We start from the raw sequence: 24,259 nt of genomic DNA, 5'->3' as shown, positions 1-24,259 counted from the left end.
CACAGAGAGCTGCATGAATTTTACATCCCTAGGTAAAAGTAAAAACAAAAAGAAATGGTTTCCAATAGATGGTGGATATGGATATGGCTGGAAGGCCTGTGGATATAGTTGTGGTTCAGAGGCAATTACTTTATTGAAAGGAATGCAGATGTAATGCAGATGTATGGGACTGCATGAGATGCACCGAATCTCATCTCTGGTATTATTATTGTTTTTTGGTTGTGGTAAAACCTCATCAGTTTGAAATGTGAAAGATGGAAGGAATTAGAAATTGGAATAAATTTCTAATTAATCAAGCTTTTATTTTTCAAGATTTTTATTAAGAAGTAACAGGGTATGTCCTTGGTAAGGGAATAGTAATTGCTTTGAATTACACCAGTCTCGGAAAAAATGTCACCATGACCAATAACAAAAATACCAAGACTGAAGAGAATAGCTAATAGGGCATCAGATCAAAGAATCCTATCTTACTGTCGTGACTCTGCATGGTTAGGAATATCTCTTCTTCTCTCATTATTGTAGAGCCATCTTTATGAATAATCATAATACTAGCTAGCATTTTTATTATGCTTATTATGTTCCTGGCACTGTGCTAAGAGCTTACAAATATCATCTCATTTGACCCTCACAACAACCCTGGGAGGTAGGTGCTATTATTATCCCAATTTTACAATTGAGGAAATTGAGGCAAATAGAGGTCAAGTGACTTGCTTAGAGTCACACAGCTAGTCAGAATCTGAGGCTGGATTTGAATTCAGATCTTCAGACTCTAGGCACAGCACTCTATCAACTATTATCAACCACCTAGCTGTCTCAATAAATTCAGGATTGAAAATCAAACTTTACTTTGGAGGAGGACGATATGTAATGGACAGTTTATAATGGACAGAAAAGCGAGTATTTCCAGACCTTAACCAAGACCAGAAAAGGAGATTAGCTCATTGGGCAGGTCATGCCTGAGGAGAATAGTCAATAGCTAGATGATGTAGTGCTGGACTTGGAGTCAGAAGGACCTGAGTTCAAATTTGACCTCACTCACTAGCCAAATGAGTCATTTTACCTCTGCCTCAGTTTCCTCATCTCAAAAATGGAGATAACAATGGCACTACCTGATAGGGTTATTGCAGGACCAAATGAAGTAAGAGCTGTCAAGTGCTTTGCAAACCTTAGTGTGATATAGATGCTAGCTACTGTAGGGCTGCTAGGTGGTGCCATAGTATAGAGAGTACTGGGCCTAGAGTCAGGAAGACTCCTCTTCCTGAGTTCAAATGTGGCCTCAGACACTTACTAGCTGTGTGACCCTGGGCAAGTCACTTCACCCTGTTTGCCTCAGCTTCCTCATCTATAAAATGACCTGGAGAAGGAAATGGCAAACCACTCCAGTATTGCCAAGAAAACTCCAAATGAGGTCATGAAGAGTAAGACAGGACTGAAAATCAACTAAATGACAGCAACACTGTAGCTAATTCTTAGAGGATATATTCTTATTGATACTCACCTAATATTTGGGGTTGATTCAGCCTTTCATTTGAGAAGTTAGTGGGGTTTTGTAGCTTCAAGAAATTAGATGCCACTTTTATATTTTGTTAGAATGTTAAATTATTTATCATCATACTTAACCAGACAGTGTGGTGTAATGAACAGAGGGCCAGTCTTCAAGTTAGGAAGATCTGGGTTCAAATCTTGCCTTTCCAAGATTTGATTTTAGCCCTATGACTGTGGGCAAGTCCATTACCCTCATGGAGCTAAGACTAAGTTCTACTGGAATTGCTGATCTGTTTTGGTAGAGAAAATCTCCATGTGATGAAATTTCAGGTGTGGACCAAAATAACCTTGTGGACGGATGTTGATTTACATAATTATTATAGACTCATTTTTCGTTTGCTAACTCCTTGCTCTTGGTCACCCACATAGGACTTGAATCCAGGTCTTTTTCACTGCAAGGCTGTCCCCACCCTATGTTGCTTCTATTTTTCTGAGGCAAACAGGTATAGCACAATGGATAGAGTGCTGGATTTGGACTACGAAAGACCAGAGTCCAAATCTTTCTTCTGACCTAGCTGGGTGACCCAGAGTAAGTCACTTAATTTCATTTGTTAACTAGGGAGAATAATCATCTCTAAATAGAATTCTCACATAGAATTGTGAGGATCAACTGAGATCACATACATAAATCACATGCAAATGTTGGAAGTGCTCCGTAAATGCTAGCTACTATTCTCCAGTTTAAATGATTTTTCAAGTGATTATTAACTTTTTGTGCTTCCTCCTTCATGAAGTATCTTTTCCTATCTTTTAACATTTATCCATTGAGGCATTGGCACTATTCTTGTAAATATGTTTCAATTCTTTATAGATACTGAATGCGAGATTTTTAAAATTTAATTTATTGACAACAAATATTTTCCCAATAATTTATTTTGAAGTTAGATACATTGCTTTGTTGTATAAAAAACTTTTATTTATAAGTAAATTCATCTATTTTTCCTCCATTATTTTCTTTCCCCCCCCTCCATTATTTTCTTCCATTTGTCAGTAGACAAGATTTTTTTTTTCTTCTCCATGACTGAAATAAATATCTGTAGATAAGGTCCAGATTTTATTGATATAGAGGACTCTTGAGAGAGGAAAATACTTCTACAAATGCAGGTTAGTGTTTTCTCTGCAATTTACAGTTTTGGGTATGCCTAGTACTCCAAGGGTTTAAGGAACTTTCTCAAAGTAGCACAGGCCATGTCTGTCAGAGGTAGGACTTGACGGTTTTCCTGGCTTTGAGGCCAGCTCTACATCCACTTACACCATGCTGCCTCTGATATTTTTAAAAAACATCTATGTAATGAGTGACTGGCCACTGAGCCTAGTCCTTGGGAGCATGCTTAAGATATTCGAACTATGGCCCACAAATCAAATTCAGCCTGCTTCTTCCTTTAATATGGCTTGCAATCTAGGAACAGTTTTTACATTTTTAAATAAAGTTTTATTAGAATACAGCCATGCTCATTCATCTACATATTGTCCACAGCTGCTTTTGCTCTATAATGATAGTGCTAAGCAATCATGACAGAGATAGCACGTAGCACTGCTATTAGATGCATTAAAAAATCACAGTGACACACTTATAAATCAATGGCATTGAGGACAACACATGTTGTTGTCCTGTGATATTTTAGTACCTGTACATAGCCATCATGTCAAAAAAAAAAAGAAAAAAGAGAAAAAAAGTTTTATTACAATTTTTAGCTCAGGTCTGGACATTTTTCTGAAATGAGAACCACTCTTAAACACTATTAGCAAACAGTGAATGGCTTTGGAAATTAGCTTTTGCTGCAAGCCTGGTAATGTTTTTTAAGGAATTTGCAGGCAAAACAGCATTTATATCTGGAACTCATACTGTAGTAAAGTCAATTCAACCACTAACATTGTTCAAACCTCACAACTAATATTAAGCTGTTTTATATACTTCCCATGCTGTTGAAAGTTAAAAGAATCAAGGTCTCCATTCTCACACAAATTTGTAACAGATATATTTTTCTGAGCTCAAACTACAGTTCCAGCAATATTTTTTTGGATTTTGATGCAAATACAAAAGAAATGTCCACATTTAAAACTCATTTAACCATGCAACTAAGAAGTTACTACCTGCTAACCTTCAATTGTCAAGTGATTAATCTACGCTATAATGACATGCAAATATCAAGAGAAGATTCTAATAGAATTCTACAAATGCCTTCCAAGTTGATGAATATAGTCAATTAAAACCATAAGCTCATAGATCTATACCAGTATTTGGTACTACCTATCTGTGTGAAAAGGTATTTTTTTTTAAGTGAGGCAATGGGGATTCCCATTGGAATATGGAATTCCCAGATGAGCAAACTCCCTTTACTAATGCATGTCAATGCCTTCTCTGAAACAGTCTTAGTGAGTTTCCTAGATCTCTGAGAGGTTAAGGGACTTGCCAGAGTCATACAATGGGTATGTGTCAGGTTTTCCTGGCTTCAAGCTGGCTATCTATACACTCTAATGATATTTCTAGCAATTTCCCTTTGTGCTAACCTTTGTCTTCCTAACTTTATTGCATTTCAACAGTTTCACTCACTTTGGTTTCGTGACCCTTTCCATGAGAAAGATCATCTGGGGTAACTAATAAATTGCTTTAGAAAGCAAAGGACTGAGATTCTAGTACCACTCAGTTCAGTGATTCTCAGTAGGTATTTCTAAGGGACCATCTTCATGCCTATAAGGATGGAAATCCATGGAAAAACCATAAATGCATTTGCATAGATATCTGCTTTTTATGTGTGTGCCAAAAGTATGTAGAATCATTGGGGGGGGTAACAAATATATTCTTGATTCCTTTCCTTTTTTCATTCCTTTTTCTCCTCTAATATTTACACACCTTTTTTTAAAAAAAAACACATGACTCTTACACGTCAAATTTTTCTGTATTAGAACCAAGGTGATAAGAAAAGAAATGCTTTTCTAGACTCAGTCTTTCATCTATATTTGCAAACACTCATTATAATGTCTGGCCTTCTAATGTGAGAAGGGCCTTAGTACTTTTTGTTAGTCTGCTAACTCATGGTTTCTCAGTTTCATTGGTTGTGATCAAAGATTTTTTAGAAGCTCACGGAAGGATTCATGAGATTATGAACTCTGGAGGTGGAAGGAAACTTAGAGGTTACCTAGTGCAATCTGCTCATTTTAGAGACAAGCGAAATGACTTTTTTTTTTTAACAATCATAAGTGCCTACTATGTGCAGGATAAGTGTTTTACAAATATTTCATTTGATCCTCACAACAATCCTGGGAGGTGAGTGCTATTGTTATCCCCATTTTACAATTAGGAAACTGAGGCAGACAGAGGTTAAGTGACTTGCCCCAGGTTGCACAGCCAGTAAGTGACTGGGGTCACATTTGAACTCAAGTCTTTCCTAACTCCAGGACCAGGGCTCCATCTACGGTACCATCCAGCTACCTCTAAGTTCTGTGAGGAAATAAAAAGGCAAGAAAATACTAGCTGGCATTTGTTTAGTACATTAAATTTTGTGAGATGCGTTAGATAGAGTACATCATCTGATCCTCACAACAACCCTATGTAATAAGTGCTTCCAATCTTACTCTCTCTATTTCATAAATGAAGAAACTAAGACTCAGAGAGGTTAAGTAATTTGCACATAGTCACACAGTAACTTAAATAAATTATCTTGGTAAATTTTATTTATATTATTTTATGCTTATATATAATATTTATTTATAATATATTCATTTATATATATATAATTATATACATTTCCTAAAAAACACAAACTGTAGAAAACAGACGTTCACCGTTTCTCATATAGTTTTCTTGTTATTTTTATAACTCCTCTCATTCTAATCTTAACCCCTTACAGTCTGGCTTTTGACCCTATCATTCTACCAAAACTGTTCTCTCCAAAGTTACTAATTAGGGGCATCTAGATGGTGCAGTGGATAGAGCATTGGCCCTGAAGTCAGGAGGACCCAGTCTCAAATCCGGCTCCAGACACATAACATTTACTTGCTATGTGACTCTTGGCAAGTCACTTAATCCCAATCGCCTCAAGAAAAAAAAAAGTATCTTCAAAGTTACTAATGAGCTCTTAGTTGCCAAATCCAATAGCTTTTTCTCATTCCTCATTCTCCTTGACCTCTCTTCAGCATTTGACATTGTGGATCGCTCTTTCCTCTTTCACACTTTCTTTTCTCTAGGTGTCTGGAAGACTGCTCTCTCCTGGTTTTCCTACTATCTATTTGAACTCTCCTTCTCCATCTCTTTTTTGCTGGATCCTCATCCAGATTATACCCTCTAATAGGAGGTGTCCCTCAGGGTTCTGTCCTGCACACTCTTCTCTTCTCCCATCATTTAGTGATGTCATCAGCTCCCATGGATTCAATTACCATCTCTACCTTGATGATTCTCAAATTCACCAATCCTGCTCCAGCTTCTCTCCTGAGCAACAGTCTCCCATCTTCAAATGACTTTCAGATATCTGGAACTGGATATTCAGTGGACATCTTAAACCAAATATGGCTGAAAGAGAATTCATTACCTTTCCCGTTAACTCTGCCCATTCCTCCCCACTACCTTCTCTATTACTTGGAAGGCAACACCATTCTCCCAGTCCCTCAGGTTCCCAATCTAGGAATCATTTTGGACTTCTCAAAATCTCCCCCCACCATCTATTGCCACAGCGGCCTTCACAATATTTTTTCACCTTTGCAATATCTCTCCAATATGCTCCCTTCTCTCCTCTGACACTGCCACTGTTGAGGCTTAGGGGTTCTGGGACCCCAAAATAGCAACAGCAAGAGACTGGGGGTCCTTCCCAGAAGAATTCCACCCAAGCCTTCTTTTAGCCAGAGACAAGGTTTATTAAAGATTCGCCATATCACCAGACTCTTAAGGAATCTGAACATTTGTGAGCTATTGGCTAGGTTCTTAAGGAATCTAAGCATCTCAATGGAGACAAGATGGACCTCATATACAGAAAGACTATGAGAGGGATCTAGGAGTAGCCAAGAAGTCTGAGGGGACTGTGAGGTAATAGATGGCCAGGGAGCTGGACCCTGGCCCAGGGAGAATACAGCCTAGGTAGGATTAAGGGTGGGAAGTGGCTGAGGGGGGTGGGTCATAGAAAGGTAAGACAATGGAAGGCTAGGAACACAGGATTGAGAGATTGGTGTAGGAACAGCCAGTTGATAGATTATACCTTTGGGAAGTAGGTGATAAGGAAAACCCAGTTGATGGGATTATACCTTCAATGGCTTCCTTGATCAAGTAAGAGAATTCAAGGATTGTCCAAGGGTTTTCTAAGGCCCCTTAGACAAATGGGGCCCAAATTGGGACAAGCTGGGCCCATACCTCATCACACCCAAACTTTTAATAATAATACTAACTTTTATTTGCTAATTAAAATACTCTTCTCTTTTCCTACTACAGGTCTATGTGAGGCCAGATTTTCTTGGTAAGCTTCAGTCCCAAAACAATACATTTTTACAGATCACGAGAAGCCAGCTGTCTTCTATTAAGCCAGACATTAAAGAGATTTGCAAAAATATGTAAAACAATGCCACTTCTCCTCACTATTTCTTTTTGTTTTGGAATATGTAGTTGTTTTTTCACAAAACATGATACTTATGTCAACATGTAATGGATTTATTAGTTATTCTTAAATGAATTAAGAAATATTTTATAAATACATATTTTAAAAGTTGACAGTTTTAGTTTCGATGTAGCAAATGTCGATAGAAATAACCCAAAGAAGTAAAAGCTCTTTGGGATCCTCAATCATTTTTGGCAGCAGAAAGGGATTCGGAGACCAACAAGTTTGAGAACCACTCCACTATGCATTTGTGCCTCCACAAATGAAGAAACAAATAGCAGACCTGATTTATGAACAGTTAAATGACCTGTTAGCTAGACCTAGAAGCCTAGGGGAAAATGGCCAACAAAAGTGTCGGGGGGTGGATATTGAGGTGAATTTTAGTTCATCTGATAGGAATCAGGAGGAAAACTGGACTTAGAGGCTGAGGAACTCAGGGCAGAGCCGAAAGGCTGCATCTTGGTAAATGAGATTCTGGTTACAATTGTTTGATTAAACCTCTAATTAAAAGCTGGATGCCTGAAAGAACAGGGGTCTGGCTGATGGCACAACTGTTAGACCTCTAAACCTAGGGGTATATAGAAGACAGGGATTTTTTTTTAAAAAACATATAGTAAGCTCAGTACAGACCTCACTTTCCAGAGAGGTAGCTGTGATTTAGTAGAAAGAACAATTGAACTCAGAGGGAAAAGACCTGTGTTTGAGTCCAGATATGTGCGACCTTAGGCAAGTCATTTAATCTATCCATATTAGCTTCCATCTCTATAAATGGGGAAAATTATACCTGAAATACTAAGCCACTGGCTTGCTGTGTGGTTCACATGATATAGTGTCTCTAGAGGGGTGTGGCTGGAATACTTAAGAGCACTTAAAAAGATTAGAGGATGAGGCTTTCAGGCTCATTTAGTCTTATTCCTTTAAAGGAAAGTGGGAGTATCCTTGGCTTGGGTACTTAGTGATCCATTCATACCTCACTAAGAATGGTTAATTGAGCTCTGGACAATTTTAATCGAGTCAGGCTATTGTAGCTCTGAGCCACACCCTGATATTGGTTTTCTGGAGTCATCCCTGACTCCTCACTCAGTCATCCCTCAAATCCAAGCTATTGCCTAGGCTTTTTCATTGATTTTGAAGGGATGCTTATGATGACCCCTATGATGAGGTCTAGAGGTTAGGGGTGCTGAAATCCCAAAATCATGAACTCAGGTCCTGCCCAAAAGAATTCGACCCAAGCCTTCTTTCAGCCAAAAACAAGGTTTATTGAAGATTTGCCATATTAACTGGACTCTTAAGGAATCTGAGCATCTGTGGGCTATTGGCTAGATTGTGAAAATCTGAGCATCTTTATGGAGACAAGATGGACCTTATATACAGAAAGATTGTGGGAGGGATCTAGGAGTGGCCAAGTAGTTTGGGGTGACTGGAGGAGGGGTCTAAGGAGATCTGGATGGGAGTGGCCAGTAAACTGGGGTAAACAGAACTCCTGGGACCTGGACAATGGAACCTAGCTAGGATTAAGTGTGGGAAATGGCTGGAGACTATAGGGAGGGTTAGGCTAGGTTAAGGGTAACAGAATTGGGAGATTGAGTGTAGCCACAATGAAAGGCCAATTGATGGGATTATAGCCTCAGGCAAATACCAGAGATTGTGAGAAAGTCCAGGGTTTTTCCTTTTGGGGGCCTAAATCCCATCCTCATCACCTAAAAGGCCCTGGACTTTCCCTCCCGGGCCCAGGTCCCTGGTGTTCCCTTGAGGCTGTAATCCTTTCAACTGTCCTTGCATTGTGGCTTTGATTCTGCCCCAGCTCTTCATTGTCTGTTACCTCCACATTACCTTGGCCATGTCCCACTCTTAATTCCATCTAGACTCCTTCCAAATGGCCGGGTCCCTGGTGTTTTGCCTGTGGCACCCAGCCCTTCTGGTCCTTCTCTGTTACCTCCAGTCACCCCAGCTATTGGCCACTTCTTGACCACTGTATGTAGATGTCCATCTTGCCCACATTAAATGATCAGATTTCTTAAGAGTCAGGCCTGCTTGTCAATATGAGTATCACAAAGGCTCAGATTCTTAACATCTGGCCAATAGGGCAGATTCTTAGAATAAACCTTGTCTTTGGCTGAAAGAATGCTTGAGTCGAATTCATTTGAGGCAGGACCTGTGTCACTTGCCCTTGAATTTTGGAGTTCCCAGCACTCCTAGATCTCAACAATTTCATCTTTACACAGCTTTCAACTATGTCCCCTTCTCTCTTCAGATACTGTCTCTGTCTGAGTTCACCTCCTCATTGATTTACTCCTAGACTAATACAATAGCTTGTTTCCATGTTTCAAATCTCTCTTTACTCCAAGTTCGTTCTCTACTCAGCTGTCAAAGCCAGTCTTCCTAAAATGTGGGTCTGACCATGCCATACCCTAACTCAGTAAACTCCAGTGGCTCCCAATTATTTCTGGAATTCAATATAAAATATAAACATATATATATATATATATATATATATATATATATATACATGTATAATAACATAATATATACGATATAAAAATATAAAATCCTCTGTTTGGCAGGCAAAGCCGGCTTCTTCACAGCCTCCCCTCTCTCCGCATACCACACACATGCCTTTCTAGTCCTTTTCACTTTATATCCTTTGCACTCTTTTTTTAGTTGTGTCTTGGCAAAGATTTGTCATTTCCTTCTCCAGATTATTTTACAGATGAGGAAACTGAGGCAAGCAGGATTAAATGACTTGACTGGGGCTCCCACAGTTAGTAAGTATCTGAGGATATATTTGAACTCAGGAAGATGAGTCTTCCGGACTCCAGACCCAGTACTCTATCCACTGCACCACCTAGCTGCCAGGAAGGTGTTAATACTATTATCATTTTTCAGATGAAGAAACAGAGGCTAAGAGTAGTTAAATGACTGGTTCACAGTCACACATCTATGAAGTGTCTGAGGCTGGATCTGAACTCAGGTCTTCTTGACTCCAAATCCTACACTGTACCCATTGTACCACCTAGCCACCAAGAAATGAGCTTATTGGATCATAGATGAAAAGCTAGAAGGAACCTTCAAATCCAACCCCTCATTGACCAGATAAGGAAATTTAGGCCTAGCGATGATATTATGTTACTTGTAATCTTTCACACGGGCAGTCAGTATCAGAAACAGGTTTTGAACACAGATCCTCAGACACCAGAGGCAGTGGTTTTTTCCATTGTCTCACCTTGGAGAAGGTGATATTGGGAAGATCATCATAGGATGTGATTTTGAGTTGGAATTTGAATAGGAATCAGAGATTGAGATCAGTTAGTTCATCTCTTTATTTTATAGATGAGGAAACTGAAACCCAGAGAGGATAAGTGAATTACCAAGGGTTCCACAGCTATTAAATATTTGAGTCGGGAACCTCTCACACCACGTGGGTGTGATATATCTGTGTAGGTGTCCTCTGAAAAAGTTATGGAGAATGGGAAAAAGTATCAAGGGAAGAAATTTTTCAGTTTTTTTTTAAAGGAGGAAGAAGGTAGATTCTTCACAGAATAGTTTAGGAATCTTGACTTACATTCCTGTGAATATTCTAGCATATACTTAAAAAGTGGTTTGTTACCATTTGGAAAGAGAAACAGCTGTCTCTAGGAGGTAGTGCAAGTTAATTAAGAACAAGCCATGCCAAATTAAGTTATTTCTAGTTTACAACAGGATGGCTAACCTGAAAAATTAGAGGAATGCCATATACCTGTATTTTAGAAAGACATTTTACAAAATCTGTCACAAAATCATTTTGCACTGAATGATACTACAATTAGGTAGGCTTGTAACTGGTGAAATGACCAAGCTCAAATAAGAAGAACAACAATAGTTGATGTGCATATAAGGTTTATAAAAGTTTACATGTGTTATTTGATTCTCATAACAACCATGTGAGGGAAGAATTATAGATAATATTTTTGTTGTTTAGTCATTTTCAGTTGCATAACCCCATTTGGGGTTTTCTTGGCAAAGATACTGGAGTGGTTTGCCATTTTCTTCTCCAGCTCATTTTACAGATGAGGAAACTGAGGCAAACAGGGTTAAGTGACTTGCCCAGGGTCACACAGCTCATCAGTGTCTGAAGCCAGATTTGAACTCATGAAGATGAGTCTTCCTGACTCCAAGCCTCATATTCTATCCACTGTACCACCTAGCTGCCCAGTAGATAATATTATCCCCACTTAATAAATGAGGAAACTGAAGTTCAGCAGTTAAATGATTTTCTCATGTTCATACGACTAGTAAGAGTCATAGGAGGAATTCGGACTTAGGTCCTGATTGACTCCAAATCCAATGCTTTTTTTTAGTAGCCATTATACCTCTCAAAAAGTGGCAGTTCATGGGTTGATGTCAATCTAAAGCGAGGTCTGTGGTGGTCTGCCACAAAGATCTATCCTTGACCTTGTTCTGTTCATCATTTTTTGACTAAGTGACATGAATGAAGGTATGAATGCCCTTTTTATTAAATTAATAGATGACACAAATCTGTTATGGATGGTTATCACATTGAATGGTAGAATCAGGACACAAAAAGCTGTCCATGGGATGATGTAAGAAGCCAAATCTGATCAGCTAAGCTTTGAGAGGTATGAAGTAATGTAATAGTCTTATAGTGCCCAAATGAAGGATGGAGAAACTTTCCTAGACACATTCAGTTATTAAGGACTATATATTTAGTGTGAGTCAATAGAGTGGCATGACAGCACACATTCCCCCCTCCCCCTTAGGCTAATTGTATTCTTGGGCTGAATTCATAGAGTCAAGAGCCAAAAAGGGAGGTGACAGTCTTCGTAATCCTGATATACTTTGCCCTGATCAGACAACTTCTGGAGTATTATACTCAATTCTGGATACCTTATTGTAGAAAGAATATTGACAGTTTGGAAATTGTCCAGAAGTGGGCAACCAGAATGGTGAGGGAACTCAAAATCATACCATATGAGGATCATTTGCAAGGATTGAGAATGTTTAGCCTAGAGACAGAAGATTTCGAGGGAATATGTTAGCTTTATATATAAATATTTGAAGGCCTGCCATGTGGAAGAGGGATTAGACTTTTCTTCCTTAGCCCAGAGGGCAGAACTGGGAAAAATGGCTGAAAATGGCAAAGCATCAAATTTCAGTTAACTAAAAAACAAAACAAAACAAAACAACCCTCCTCCGTAACCCAACAACTTCCTGTTTTCTCTTCAAAAGATCAATTTTGTGAGGAAGTAAGTTGCTCGTCTCTGGAGGTATTCAAGTGGAGTCCAGATAATAGTTGGAAATTGTTGTAGAGGAGGTTCCTACTTCAGATAGACAGAAAGGCTGTGTGGATTTCGAGATGGGAGGATACCTGCGTTTCCATCCTTTCTCTGATACTCGAAAGCTGTGTGACCCTGGCTAAGGCTCTTAAACTTTCTGAACCTGGGTATTCTTGTCTGTAAAATAGAGACAATATTTGTAGCACCTTCTGCATCGGTTTTATTTGTGAGCTAATGAGATAATGTATCATAGAGTACTTTGTAACACCTGAAATGCTAGATAAAGGCCAGTAACTATTCAGATACAGACTGACTGTTTCAGACAAGTCCAATACCCTTGGAACTAGATGAGCTGTCAGATTTCAGAATTCCGTGATTTAAGAATGATGTCACTTTGCAGTTTAGGAGACAGTGTTTGATGCCTATTGACCCATTAGTGTAATCCTAAAGCAATAATTTGTACCTGAGCCTTGAGTGATTCTTATGAAGGAGATGAAGAACAGCCCTGGGGCAGCAGATGGCCAGTGAGCTGGCTTCAGACTCAGGAAGGCCACCTTGGTTCAGTCTGGCTTCTGACACATCCCTTGTCACTTATCTGAATTTTCCTATTTCTATTGAGGTTCCAACTCACATTGCAGGCATCCAGAGTCCTGAGCTTGGAGTCATCCTTGAATCTTTCCGTCCCCATTTCTAATCAATTGTCAAGGAAGGAAGGAAAGATGCACTTTTTATGTCATTTGATCCTCACAACAATTTTGAGAGGTAGGTGCTATTACTATCCCCATTTTATAGTTGAGGAAACTGAGGCAGACAGCAGTTAAGCTGTGCCCAGGGTCACACAAGTAGTAAGTGCGTGAGTCCAAATTAGAACTCAGGTCTTCCTGACTTCAGGCCCTGTTGCCTAGCACAGAAAAACAAAATAGTCTCTACTTTAAAAAGCTTACATTCTAATTGGTGAGACTATATATACATATATACATATATATATATATATATACATATATACATATATATATATATATGTGTGTGTGTATGTGTGTGTGCATATGCATGTATGTACGTATGTATATAGACACACACGTATGTATGTATGTGTGTGTGTGTGTGTGTGTGTGTGTGTGTGTGTGTATGTATATGTATGTGTATATATATAGGCAGCTAGGTGGCACAGTGGATAGACTTCCAGGCCTGAAGTCAGAAAGACTCAACTTTCTGAGTTCAGATCTGGCCTTAGACACTTGCTAGCTGTGTGACCCTGGGCGAGTCACTCAACCCTGTTTGTAAAAAGAGATAGAGAAGGAAATGGCAAACCATTCTAGTATCTTTGCCAAGAAAACCTCAAAGAAGAGTCAGACAGGAATGAAATGACTCAACAACTATATGTACATATGTTGGAATATACCCAATTACATATAACACAAATACAGGTGATCTTGAGGAGAAGGCACTTGAAGCCAGGAGGAGGGGTCAGGAAAGGCCTCCTGCAGAGGGCGAGTGCTTACACGGACTCAAAAGAAATCAGGGATTCCAATAGACAGAGAGAGGAGAATGTATAATCCAGGCACGGAGTATAGCCACTGCATCGGCATGGAGACGGGAGAAGATGGTGTTGAAAGAACAGTAAGAACATCAGTTTGGCTGCCCCCAGGGGTGCACTGGTAAATGTTTAACAACCAATTTTCTAAAAAATGTACACAGGACGCACTTTTAAGTTTAATCTGCATTATTAACATCTTATCCATCACTTTTTAAAGTCTAGACCAGCAACAAAACAATAAATCAAGCCTTAATTTGTAGCATTTGCAAATTTCCAAGGTATTAATGCTCATGTGTAAAATTTAACAACTGACTCATCTTTTGAGCCGGTTATAACTGGTGCCAGCAACACTCTTGGCTACACCAGAGTGCCAAGGAAGGGGAATAATATGAAATAAGCCTGAAAAGGTAGGTTGGGCCCAGATTGTGAGAATTTTTAAATGCCAATGGAGCTTATATTTTAGCCCCAAAGCAACAGGGAACCAATGGAATTTACTGAGTAATCGAGCACTATGCTGAGGAGTTAGGTTAAGTACTGGAGAAAGAAAGACAAAAACTAGACAGTCTCTGCCCTTGGTAGCTTATGTTCTACCGGAGGGAAACAACGTGCACAAAGATGATTGAATACATAGGGGTGTGTGTGTGCATGTACACATCATACATATACATATATATTAAATATAAAGTAATTTCTAATGGGTTTAGAGCAATACCAGTTGGGAAGGGGAGGGCTGGAGATGAGTTTTGAAAGAAGCAAGGGAGATATACAGTAGTTCCAAGATATATAGACGAAGAGGGAGAACCGTCTCGGAACAGGGTGGGAGCAGGTTGCACAAAAGTCTTGAGGGGAAAGAATTGGAAAATCCTTTATGGGGAATAGCAGGTAGACCATTTTCACTAGAGCTCATTAAAAAAGATCATTCAACCCAAGGGAATTAATGAGATCAACAAGGGAGTTTTGTTGTATATGTGTGTGTATGTATAAATATGTACTATACAAATATACACACAAGCATATATATAGTAACTTATGTAACATATGTTTATATATTATATATATTTTATGTGTATGTACATGTGTTTTAGATGCGTGTGTGTGTGTGTGTGTGTGTGTGTGTGTGTGTGTAGAGAGAGAGAGAGAATAATAAAAGAAGAGGCCCAGGAGAGCTTTGGGGGACACCCAGGCTTAGGTGCTAGAAAACAGATAATGACCAAGGAGTACCAGAAGAAGGAGGTGGACAAGACAGAAGAAAACCAGAAGTGAGCAGTGTCACAGAAACCAAGAGAAGAGAGAATATGGAGGACTGGGGGTTGATGACCAGTGCCGAAGCCATAGAGAAAGTCAAAGAGGATGAGGACTGAGGAAAAACACAGGGGATTTAACAGTTAAGAGATCATTAGTAACCTAGAGAGAGTAAGTTCAGTCTAGTGGTGGGGTCAGAGGCCAGAAGGGGTGCAAAAGTGAGTGATGAGGAAATAGAAACTGAAATTTTTGGAGTGTTCTTTCTAGGAGTTTGGTAATGAAAAGGAAGAATTCAGTTCAATTCAACCAACATTTGAGACAATAGTGGGAGGGGAGGATGAGGCCAAGTGAAGATTGGGAGAACAGTCAGGTGGCCTAGTAAATACAGCCCATTGGGCCTGGAATCAGGAAGACCAGAGTTTAAATATGGCCTCAAGCATGCCCTAGTTGTGTGACCTTGGTCAAGTCACTTCACCTCTGTTTGCCTCAGTTTCTTCATCTGTAAAATGGGGATAATAACAACACCTACCTCCCACGGTTGTTTTGAGGACCAAATGAGATAGTAATTGTAAAGTGGCACATGGAAAGTGCTATATAAAAGTTAGCAATTGTTATTAGCTATTATTTTAAGATCAGGAGAGCTCTGGGCATATTTGTAGGTATTGGGAAAGGAATGAGTAGGTAGAGGTGGATGATGAGATATAAAGGGAATAATGGATGGGTAAAGCTTCTAGAGAAGATAGGAGGTTTGGTATCAAGCAGAGAAATTGCTTTTAGCCAGGAAAAGGACCATCTCTTCCCCACAATCTGGTGAAAATGCAGAAGGGTTTTGAGGTATTCTTGCTCATAAAATCATTTCTGTGAGCCAGCATCTAGTGGGGCTTGAGGGACCAGGGGAAGGATCCTAATACCATTTGCTCTCCAGTCCTAGTCCTGTGATTTGAGAAGTCTTGGCTTGGCAGTCTAACAATGATGAAAGATTCATTTCAGTTTCAGAGTTGGATATAGGAGGTGAGTTCCCAGCTTCCATACTTATTCCATATTCCGTGTTCTATGCTTACTTCCATATCCCACTCCCTGTGTATATGGCAGAAAGGATGGTTTAGGATGAGCCAGACCAACAAAAACCTTTAGCTAATATGGGGAATGGGCAAAGTGGCAGTGAAAGAATCAGATTTGGCATGGCAGCGGTAATACCCATAGAGCACAGGGTAGACGGCAGCTCTTGGAAAGAAACTAGCATTTATCAAGTACCTACATTATGCCAAACACCGTACTACAGACTTTACAAATATTATCTCATTTGATCCTCACAACAACACTGGTGGGGTGATAGGTGCTACTTTTGTACATTTTACAGATGAGGGCACTGAGATGGATAAAGATTAAATGACTTGCGCAGGGTTATGCAACCAGTAACTGAGGTGGAATTTGAACTCAGATCTTCTTGATGCCAGGACTTATCCATTGCATCACCTTGCTGCTTCTAGCTTTAGATGGAAAATTGCTAGGTTCTTACTGTTCTGAATTAAGATGATAGGTAGAGAGCCAGATCTGATCTAGCCTAAGTTCTCTAGGGAAATGCACTTTTTAGTACTCTATTTTGGATAATCTGGAAGTGAGCATCATCTCCTAGGTGGGCGGCTAAGTGGTGCAGTGAATAGAGTGCAGAGTCTAGAGTCAGGAAGACTCATCTTCCTGAGTTCAAATCTGGCCTCAGATACATACTAGCTGTGTGGCCTTGGGCAAGTCACTTAACCTTGTTTGCCTCAGTTTCCTCATCTGCAAAATAAGCTGGAAAAGGAAATGGCAAACCACTCCCATATCTTTGTCAAGAAAATCCCAAATGAAGTCATGAAGAATCATATGTGACTGAAAAACAACTGAGCAACAGTGAAAGTCACCTACCATAAGCAGAGTGTGTGGGGAGCAGGAGCCAGGAAATGGTGGAATAAATTCTTCATTTTTTTCTGCTACATGTTTTGGAGAGACAAGTGGTTGGTTGGCACAGATTTCAGGAACGGTGTGAAAGAAGCCCAGTTATATTGGTGTTAAGATGTATTATGGCAGAAATCCTGCTAACATGTCCAGCTGGTATAATGGATGTGCCTTTCAGACTAGAGGTGAGAGGGAGCAGAAAAGTGAATAGCTTCCTCACCCACAAAATATCTTCTAGAAATGGGAGGGGAAGGGGGGATGCCACATGAGGGCAAAGCTGTAGCTTCCGTGGCTCTAAATATGTCCCAGAAGTCCTTTGATTCCCAGAGGAGTTCTGAGTTTTCTTTATCAAAGTCAGAGACCAGCTGGGATCAGGAGACTGGCTCTCAGTAGCAAGCTTTGGAGCGCTCCAGGATTATAGTGGGTCACGCTGCTTGAGTCAACAGATCTTAAGAACCGCTGAGAAAAGTGGGGAGTGGAACCAAACCATTCTCTTCATGGCACCTATGGGATGCTTTGGCAGGATAGTGGATGGCATGGTGCCTGGCCTATTGTGTCTTGAGCAGGAGAGAAGTATCTCCTTAAAACCCTTCATTTATAAATTCCAGGAGAAAATATGCCTGATTTCTGTATGTGTGTCCTTTTCCCTGGTGGAACTGGTCAGCCCCTCTGAGAATTGGTCATCTAGTGAGAGGTGGCATGCTACAGTGGAAAAGAACACAGGGTCTAAAGTCCAAGGACTTGGGTTCAAATTCTGGCTTTGCTACTTAATAGCTGTGTGAGGTTGGGCAAGCTGCTTAATCTCTTTGGCCCTCAGTTTCCTCATCTGTAAAATGAGGGGGATTGGGCTACTTGGCCTTCCAAGCTCCTTTCTAGCTCTGAATCTATGAGATAGAACAAGAAAGGGCAGCTTTCTTGATCAGATCCTAGGCAAAAAAAAGCATCTAGATTGTTCAGTTGCTTTCCATCATTAGGCACCTATTTGAATTTGTGCAGAAGGTTTGCAGAGCAGGCCAACAGGGAGCTAGTCTCTTTAAGGAGAGGGGTCATTCACTCAGTGACTAATAGGAAGCTATTAGCTGGTGAGTAAGTCTAAAGGGCAGAAATGAATGGAGAGCTTCCCTTGTGCCAAAGAGCTACATAATGCTTCTTTCCTGCCCTTACTCCCTTCTAACTTGCATGGAAAGCTGCTGAGGCAGGGGGCAGAAGGTGCTAGATGGTTAGGGATGGTATGGGAGCAGAGGGCCATAGGACTAGCCCTTCCTCAGTGGACCTAGGTCTACAGGGTTTTTTTTTTCCACCACCTATCTGGCTTTCCTCCAAGAAGATGGTACTTTTATCCATGTATATGTATAGGCATAGGCATATGTACATGTATACACACATATATACCTACATGCACACACATGTATTCCCTGCAGGATAAAAGTGCCAGACCCCCCTGGAGGTAGATATATATACACACACACCTGTGTATGTATATATGTGTGTATGGATATATGGATCTATCTATCTATCTATCTATCTATCTATCTATCTATCTATCTATATGTATATATGTATTTGTAATGTTTTCAGGACCTGCAAAGAGTCCATGTTATCCTCCAATCCTAGGAAGAAAGTATGAGATCAGAGTCATTTATATAGCATGAAAGGAAATCCTGGGTCTAAAGATTTAGCTGTGGTCAGAGGTGGCTAGGGCTCACTGAGGGCAGGAGAGTTTTGAGGGACTAAATCAGCAGTGTATTCAGAGATAAATGTTTCACATATAACATTAACTCTAAAAAAAAAAGAAAATACTCCCTTGGGGCAGTTAGGTGGTGCAGTGGATAGAGTTCCAGCCTTGAAGTCAGGAGTACCTGAATTCAAATCCAACCTCGGATATTTGACACTTACTAGCTGTGTGACCCCGGGCAAGTCATGGAAACCTGTTTGCCTGTTTCCCCATCTGTAAAAGTGAGCTGGAGAAGGAAATGGCAAACCACTCCAGTGTCTCTGCCAAGGAAACCCCAAGTGGGGCCACAACAGAAATGATTCAACAACAACCGGCCCTTGACTTTGACAATGGGTTTTCAGTCTGGCAGTTAAAAGGGCCATCCATGTTTGGGATTTTGGTAGGTCCTTGACACCTGGACGCTGGAATACCCCCTTTTCTAACGCCGAAATCATGGAACCTTCCAGGTAGAGGTTGTGACTTAGACAAGGTTCAGAGCCTGGCCTGGAATAGATTAGTTTTTCGATGTTCAGTCCAATTTGTTCACTATATTACTATATTGCCTCTTCTTTGACACTTGGACACTCCCTTTAACCATCTGCTTGTCTACTGTCCCAGTGCCTAACCCTAGATTTAACAGTCTTACTAGAGAAATCAGGAAACCATATTAAACTGACATGCTATTAAACTAGCCGGGCTTTCAGTGGGGTTCAACTATCCTACCTATGCCCATGCTAGCTGAGTTCATTGCCTTAAAATGTACAAGCATTTCTATGATCCATTCTTCTCCTCTTTCTAGGGACATGGATTGACTTCTTCAAACTTCTCGGTGCGGCATCAAAGATTAAGCCCCAAATGGTGTGACTTTGTACAGGTCTCTTTATTTCTCTGGGCTTGGTCTTCTCATCCATAAAATGAGAGGTTGGACTGCACAATCTCCAGGGCCTCTCGTAATCCTCATATGGTACTTATCATATTGTATCTTGCTTGATAGTTGTTAATAAATTTATCTTCAAAACTATACTGCACGCTCCTGGAATACAGAGATTAGGTTTGATATTATATGTCTTTGTGCCCCTCATAGCATGATGTCTGACAAAAAGTTGGTGCTCAATAATTATTGGTTTAATGGATGAATTCATAAGTAATTATGACGATGTATAATACACACCCATTTGCAACAGAGTAGATCGTATAATGGATTTGGAGTTAGGAATCCAAATCCTAGTTCTGTCACTTGCTTTGGAATGTGGCCTGGACAGGTCATTTAACCTCCTCAGTTTCCACATCCATAAAAATGAGGCCAATGATACCCAGTGTATCTACCTTGTGAGTTATGAGCTCAAATTAAATGATTTGTGTAAAGTGCTTTGCAAACTTTAAAGCAACACATTAATATTAGTTATTATAATTTTGACATTTAAATCCCACACATTAAACTAGGTTTTAAAAATTGCTAGCTTGTAGTAAAGTCATTTTTCAGTTGTATCCAACTCTCTGTGACCCCATTTGGGGTTTTCTTGGCTAAGATACTAAATGGTTTGCCATTTCCTTCTCCAGCTCTTTTTACAGATGAGAAAACTGACGCAAACAGGGTGAAGTGACTTATCCAGGCTCACATACCTAGTAAGTGTCTGAGGCCAGAGCTGAACTCAGGAACTTGAGTCTGACTTTAGGTCTAACATTCTATCCAATATGCCACCTAGCTACCCTAACTTGTCGCAACTAGCTGCTATTTTGTTTTTCTTAGTAGGCTAATCAAAGGAGGTTGGGTTACTCAAGATTGACCTTTAAGGTTCCTTCAAGCTCTAACATTCTGTGACTCTACAATAAAAGCTTAATTCTCACATAATATTAGTCACAGAGCCTATATGCTATATCCTATATCCAGATAAGTTTTCTTTCACTAGAAAAAAAAAATTAAAAGGAAAAAAAATAATGAAGGGTAGGACTGTTTTGTTATCATGCTACTTTTTACATTTTTTCCTAAAATACCTGTAGCTGATATTAGAATGGAATGCTGATTCTACTATATAAGACTCCCATGCTATTTTAGAGCTCTTTAAATTTAATTAAATTTTTTTTCATTTTTATGGAGGTATTATAGTGAAATCTCCTTTATCAAGATCTTCACCTTTATTCACATAGAGCATCTCCTTTAAGAAACTCTGAATATACCTACTTGAGTAAAAATGGTATTTTGGAACTTAAAAACCCATGAAAAGACAGGAACAGAAGAAGATTCCAGTTATGGTGAGTTCAGAGCACAGAAATAAAAAAACCTCTGGTCTATAAGAATCTTCCAAAGGAAATTTAATTTATGCTTTTGCTGCTAGGCTAAACCTTTCCAGTCATATGTGTATCTGTCTTGTTCTTAATTATCTACAGAGGAGATGAGTCATCCTACTCCGTTGGCATTATCATTCTCTATTAATATTCGTTCATTCATTCATTCATTCACTTTATTCAACAAATCTTTATTGAGGACCTACTGTGTACAAAGCATCGTGCTAGGTAGGTGCCATGTGGAGTACAGAGTAGTAAGAGGCATGATCCCCACCTTAAAGAAAGTGACATTGCCAGTAGATAGACAAAATATATGGTATAAAATGGGGAAGTAACAATAGAAATCAACAGGAAGGGTAGTAGGTAAAGAGGCAGCCTTCAGAGCCGGGAAAGTCTGGGTTTAAGTCTCACCTATGACATACTGACTTTGAGACCCTGGTAAGTGACTTAACCTCTCAGGGCAACTCTCCAAGCTGTAGAGCATGTCTCTACCTGCATTAATAGAAGGGATTTTCATATCTGTAAGTTCCGTATAGCAGTGAAATCCCAGGTCCAGTCCCTATCTTTGTATGATTGAATACCTGAATGAGTGGTTCAGACAACATTTGCTATAGGTGTTTGGCTATTCACTTCTTGTAAATCAGAACAGGTAAAAAAAAAATCCCAGACATTTAGTTGCCCTTAATTACCTCCATCTGTTACTCCCTACTAACATGTACTCCCCTCTTCGGAAGGGTTTGGATCGTAGCAGGAGTATGAGTCAAGTGTAGAACTGCTTAGTTTCTGAGGGAAGACCTAAAGGAATGAATGCTCAGTGAAATAGTAGCAATGTAGAGAGGTGGATGGTAACCCCTGGAAGGTAAAACCGTGTTCCAGTTACTCTGCTCTGGGGTCCACAGAGTGCTGCTAGGGGAAAGGTTCTGTCTGGCCTAGTCTTCAGGGATGCAGAGGCCCCCTTTCAAAATTAAAGAGTAAACCAGGGGAAGTCAGACTGACCCTTGTTTCACTAGTCCTCCCTGGGTAGGGAAGGGTATTTGTTTTCTAATAGGGCTACTCATGTCAAGGATCTGTAATAATAATGGAGTATTAATAGCAATTGTTTGTGTTCTGGCCAGAAACTCTGAGCGTCTTCCTCTCCCAGAATGACTCTTTTGTGAAGCAAACTAGGCCATCTTTTGCCTCGCTTCCTACCTCGCCTTTAATCACTGAATGGGTGTTGCCTCAGACAAACTGAGACTCAGGAAAGACTTTAACTAAAAAAGGCCAAGGTCTCCCATTGCATCCAGGGCCATCATCCTGACCTATGTCTTACCGCTGGATTCTGATGACTATGGAGGAGAGAGCAAGGCTGATGACTTTGCACAGCCCTGCCTCACTTAAATCCAGTTCACTTGTAAGTCAAGACATCGCCCTCCTGATGTCATTGATCCTTTCTGAGAACAAAGTACAAGCAACAAATGATAATAATAACAATAATAGTAACTTGCATGTATATAGTGTTTTAAGGTTTGCAAAACACTTTCCACTTGTTAACTCATTTTATCCACACAACAGCCCTGGGAGCTGGGCACTGTTATTATTCCTATTTTGCAGTTGAGGAAAATGAGACAGAGGTTAAGGGATAAGGTCACAGAGTTAATAAGTATCAGAAGGAAGATTTTGAATTCAGGTCTGATGGACTGCAAGTTGTATGTTCCATTGCCACCTAGCTAATTCTAAAATGTTAAAGTAGAAAGAATCTCTGAAACACCAAGGAAATCAATGGGCTGTTAACCTGGCTTTATCAGGAGAGCATGGGGGTAGTGGAAACATTTTTGTGATCAGAATTTAAGGGGTGGATTCCAGTGATTTCAAAAGCAGAAGCAATCATTGTGGCCCTTGGGGAAGAGTAGAAATATCTGGGGCAGCAAGGTGGCGCAGTGGATAGAGCACTGGCCCTGGATTTGAGGACCTGAGTTCAAATCTGACCTCAAGATATAACACTTAATAGCTGTGTGACCCTGGGGAAGTCACTAAACCCCATTGCCTAGCCAAAAAAAAAAAGAGTGGAAATATCGACTTTATAATTGTCCATCTAAAAAGAGGTATGCTTAAAATATAATTGATAGAATTATATGTAACATAGCCCTGTTAGTTGGCCCACTACTTTTGTATCATGGCATTTTTACATGTCACGGGAGAAAGTAGGCTAAATTTATGAGTATCTTTTTTTTTTCACCCTACTGCAGTCTATTGGAAGGAAATATACTAGACAAATTTAAGGGAGGCATGGATTTTATACCAGGCTCCACAAGTGATTTATTCTGGGATGCTTAGAAAGTCAGTTGACCTCCTGGTGCCTCAATTCCCTCATCTATGAAATGGTACTGTTATCATATAACCTTAGCACCCCTCATAAAGGCAAAGAAAAAGCTAGGAGTCATAATAATGCAAAAGAAAGTAGTAGTATTTTTGTTCTCCTATAAATTGTAAAAGGTTTAGCTTCAAGAACATTCAAATGGTCTTGTATCATTCATGATGACTCAATAGCAATGTGTCTGCAAATTATTCAAGCCTATTCCATGACTCATACATTATGTATTATGGCAAAGTTATTTTTTGCCTTCTCCTGAACAGAAAGCTTTTTTTTTTTTGATAAAAAAGGTTAAAAATTTGAAAATTTTTGAGAAATTATTCAGCTAATTATTTAAGGGGTTATTAATATTTTAAGTAAAATGAAATCCTATAAAAACTGAGCTATGACCAAGATACTTGAAGTTAATAAGATTGTTAGAATCTTAACTTTCCTCCAAGGATGTCAACTATGTTCATACAGGCTGCCTTGGATCTAGATTTATCCACATGGAAAGTGTTTAATAAATGTCTGTTGACTGACATGAAGTTTTTCTACTCAATGTCTTTTCAAGGCTGATCTGTTTTAATACAAGACTATTCTGGCTATGGAGGACACTGTACCCCTTGGTAATGGTCCTAGAGGGTTAGGATCAGCCTTGAATTAAAATACTCAGCCTACAAGGTATCTAACATTCTGCTACGGAGCTAAAATCTAAATCACTGAGGATTCTGAAGCATATGAGTCGTTTTCAATTGTCACTCTGGCTGTGGGCTGGTCTTAGCCAGGCCACTGTTCTGCCAGAACAAG

General features: G+C 39.7%; 1 protein-coding gene across 1 annotated transcript in view; it reads left to right on the top strand.

Moving 5' to 3' along the window:
- LOC144454317 (uncharacterized) overlaps nt 1–19,739 on the top strand; it is a 62,582-nt gene extending 42,843 nt beyond the window's left edge. Inside the window, exon 3 of the mRNA XM_078146069.1 lies at nt 19,631–19,739. Coding sequence (XP_078002195.1) covers nt 19,631–19,695 — 65 coding nt within the window. The 3' untranslated portion in view covers nt 19,696–19,739. The remainder of the gene's footprint in view (nt 1–19,630) is intronic.
- The last annotated feature ends 4,520 nt before the right edge of the window (nt 19,740–24,259 follow it).

Source organism: Phascolarctos cinereus, unplaced genomic scaffold (assembly GCF_003287225.1).
Source record: "Phascolarctos cinereus isolate Bilbo 61053 unplaced genomic scaffold, phaCin_HiC Scaffold_726;HRSCAF=1367, whole genome shotgun sequence".
Classification (NCBI taxonomy): domain Eukaryota; kingdom Metazoa; phylum Chordata; class Mammalia; order Diprotodontia; family Phascolarctidae; genus Phascolarctos; species Phascolarctos cinereus.
The sequence above is the reverse complement of the archived record's forward strand: the minus strand, read 5'-3'. Positions and strand labels throughout refer to the sequence as shown.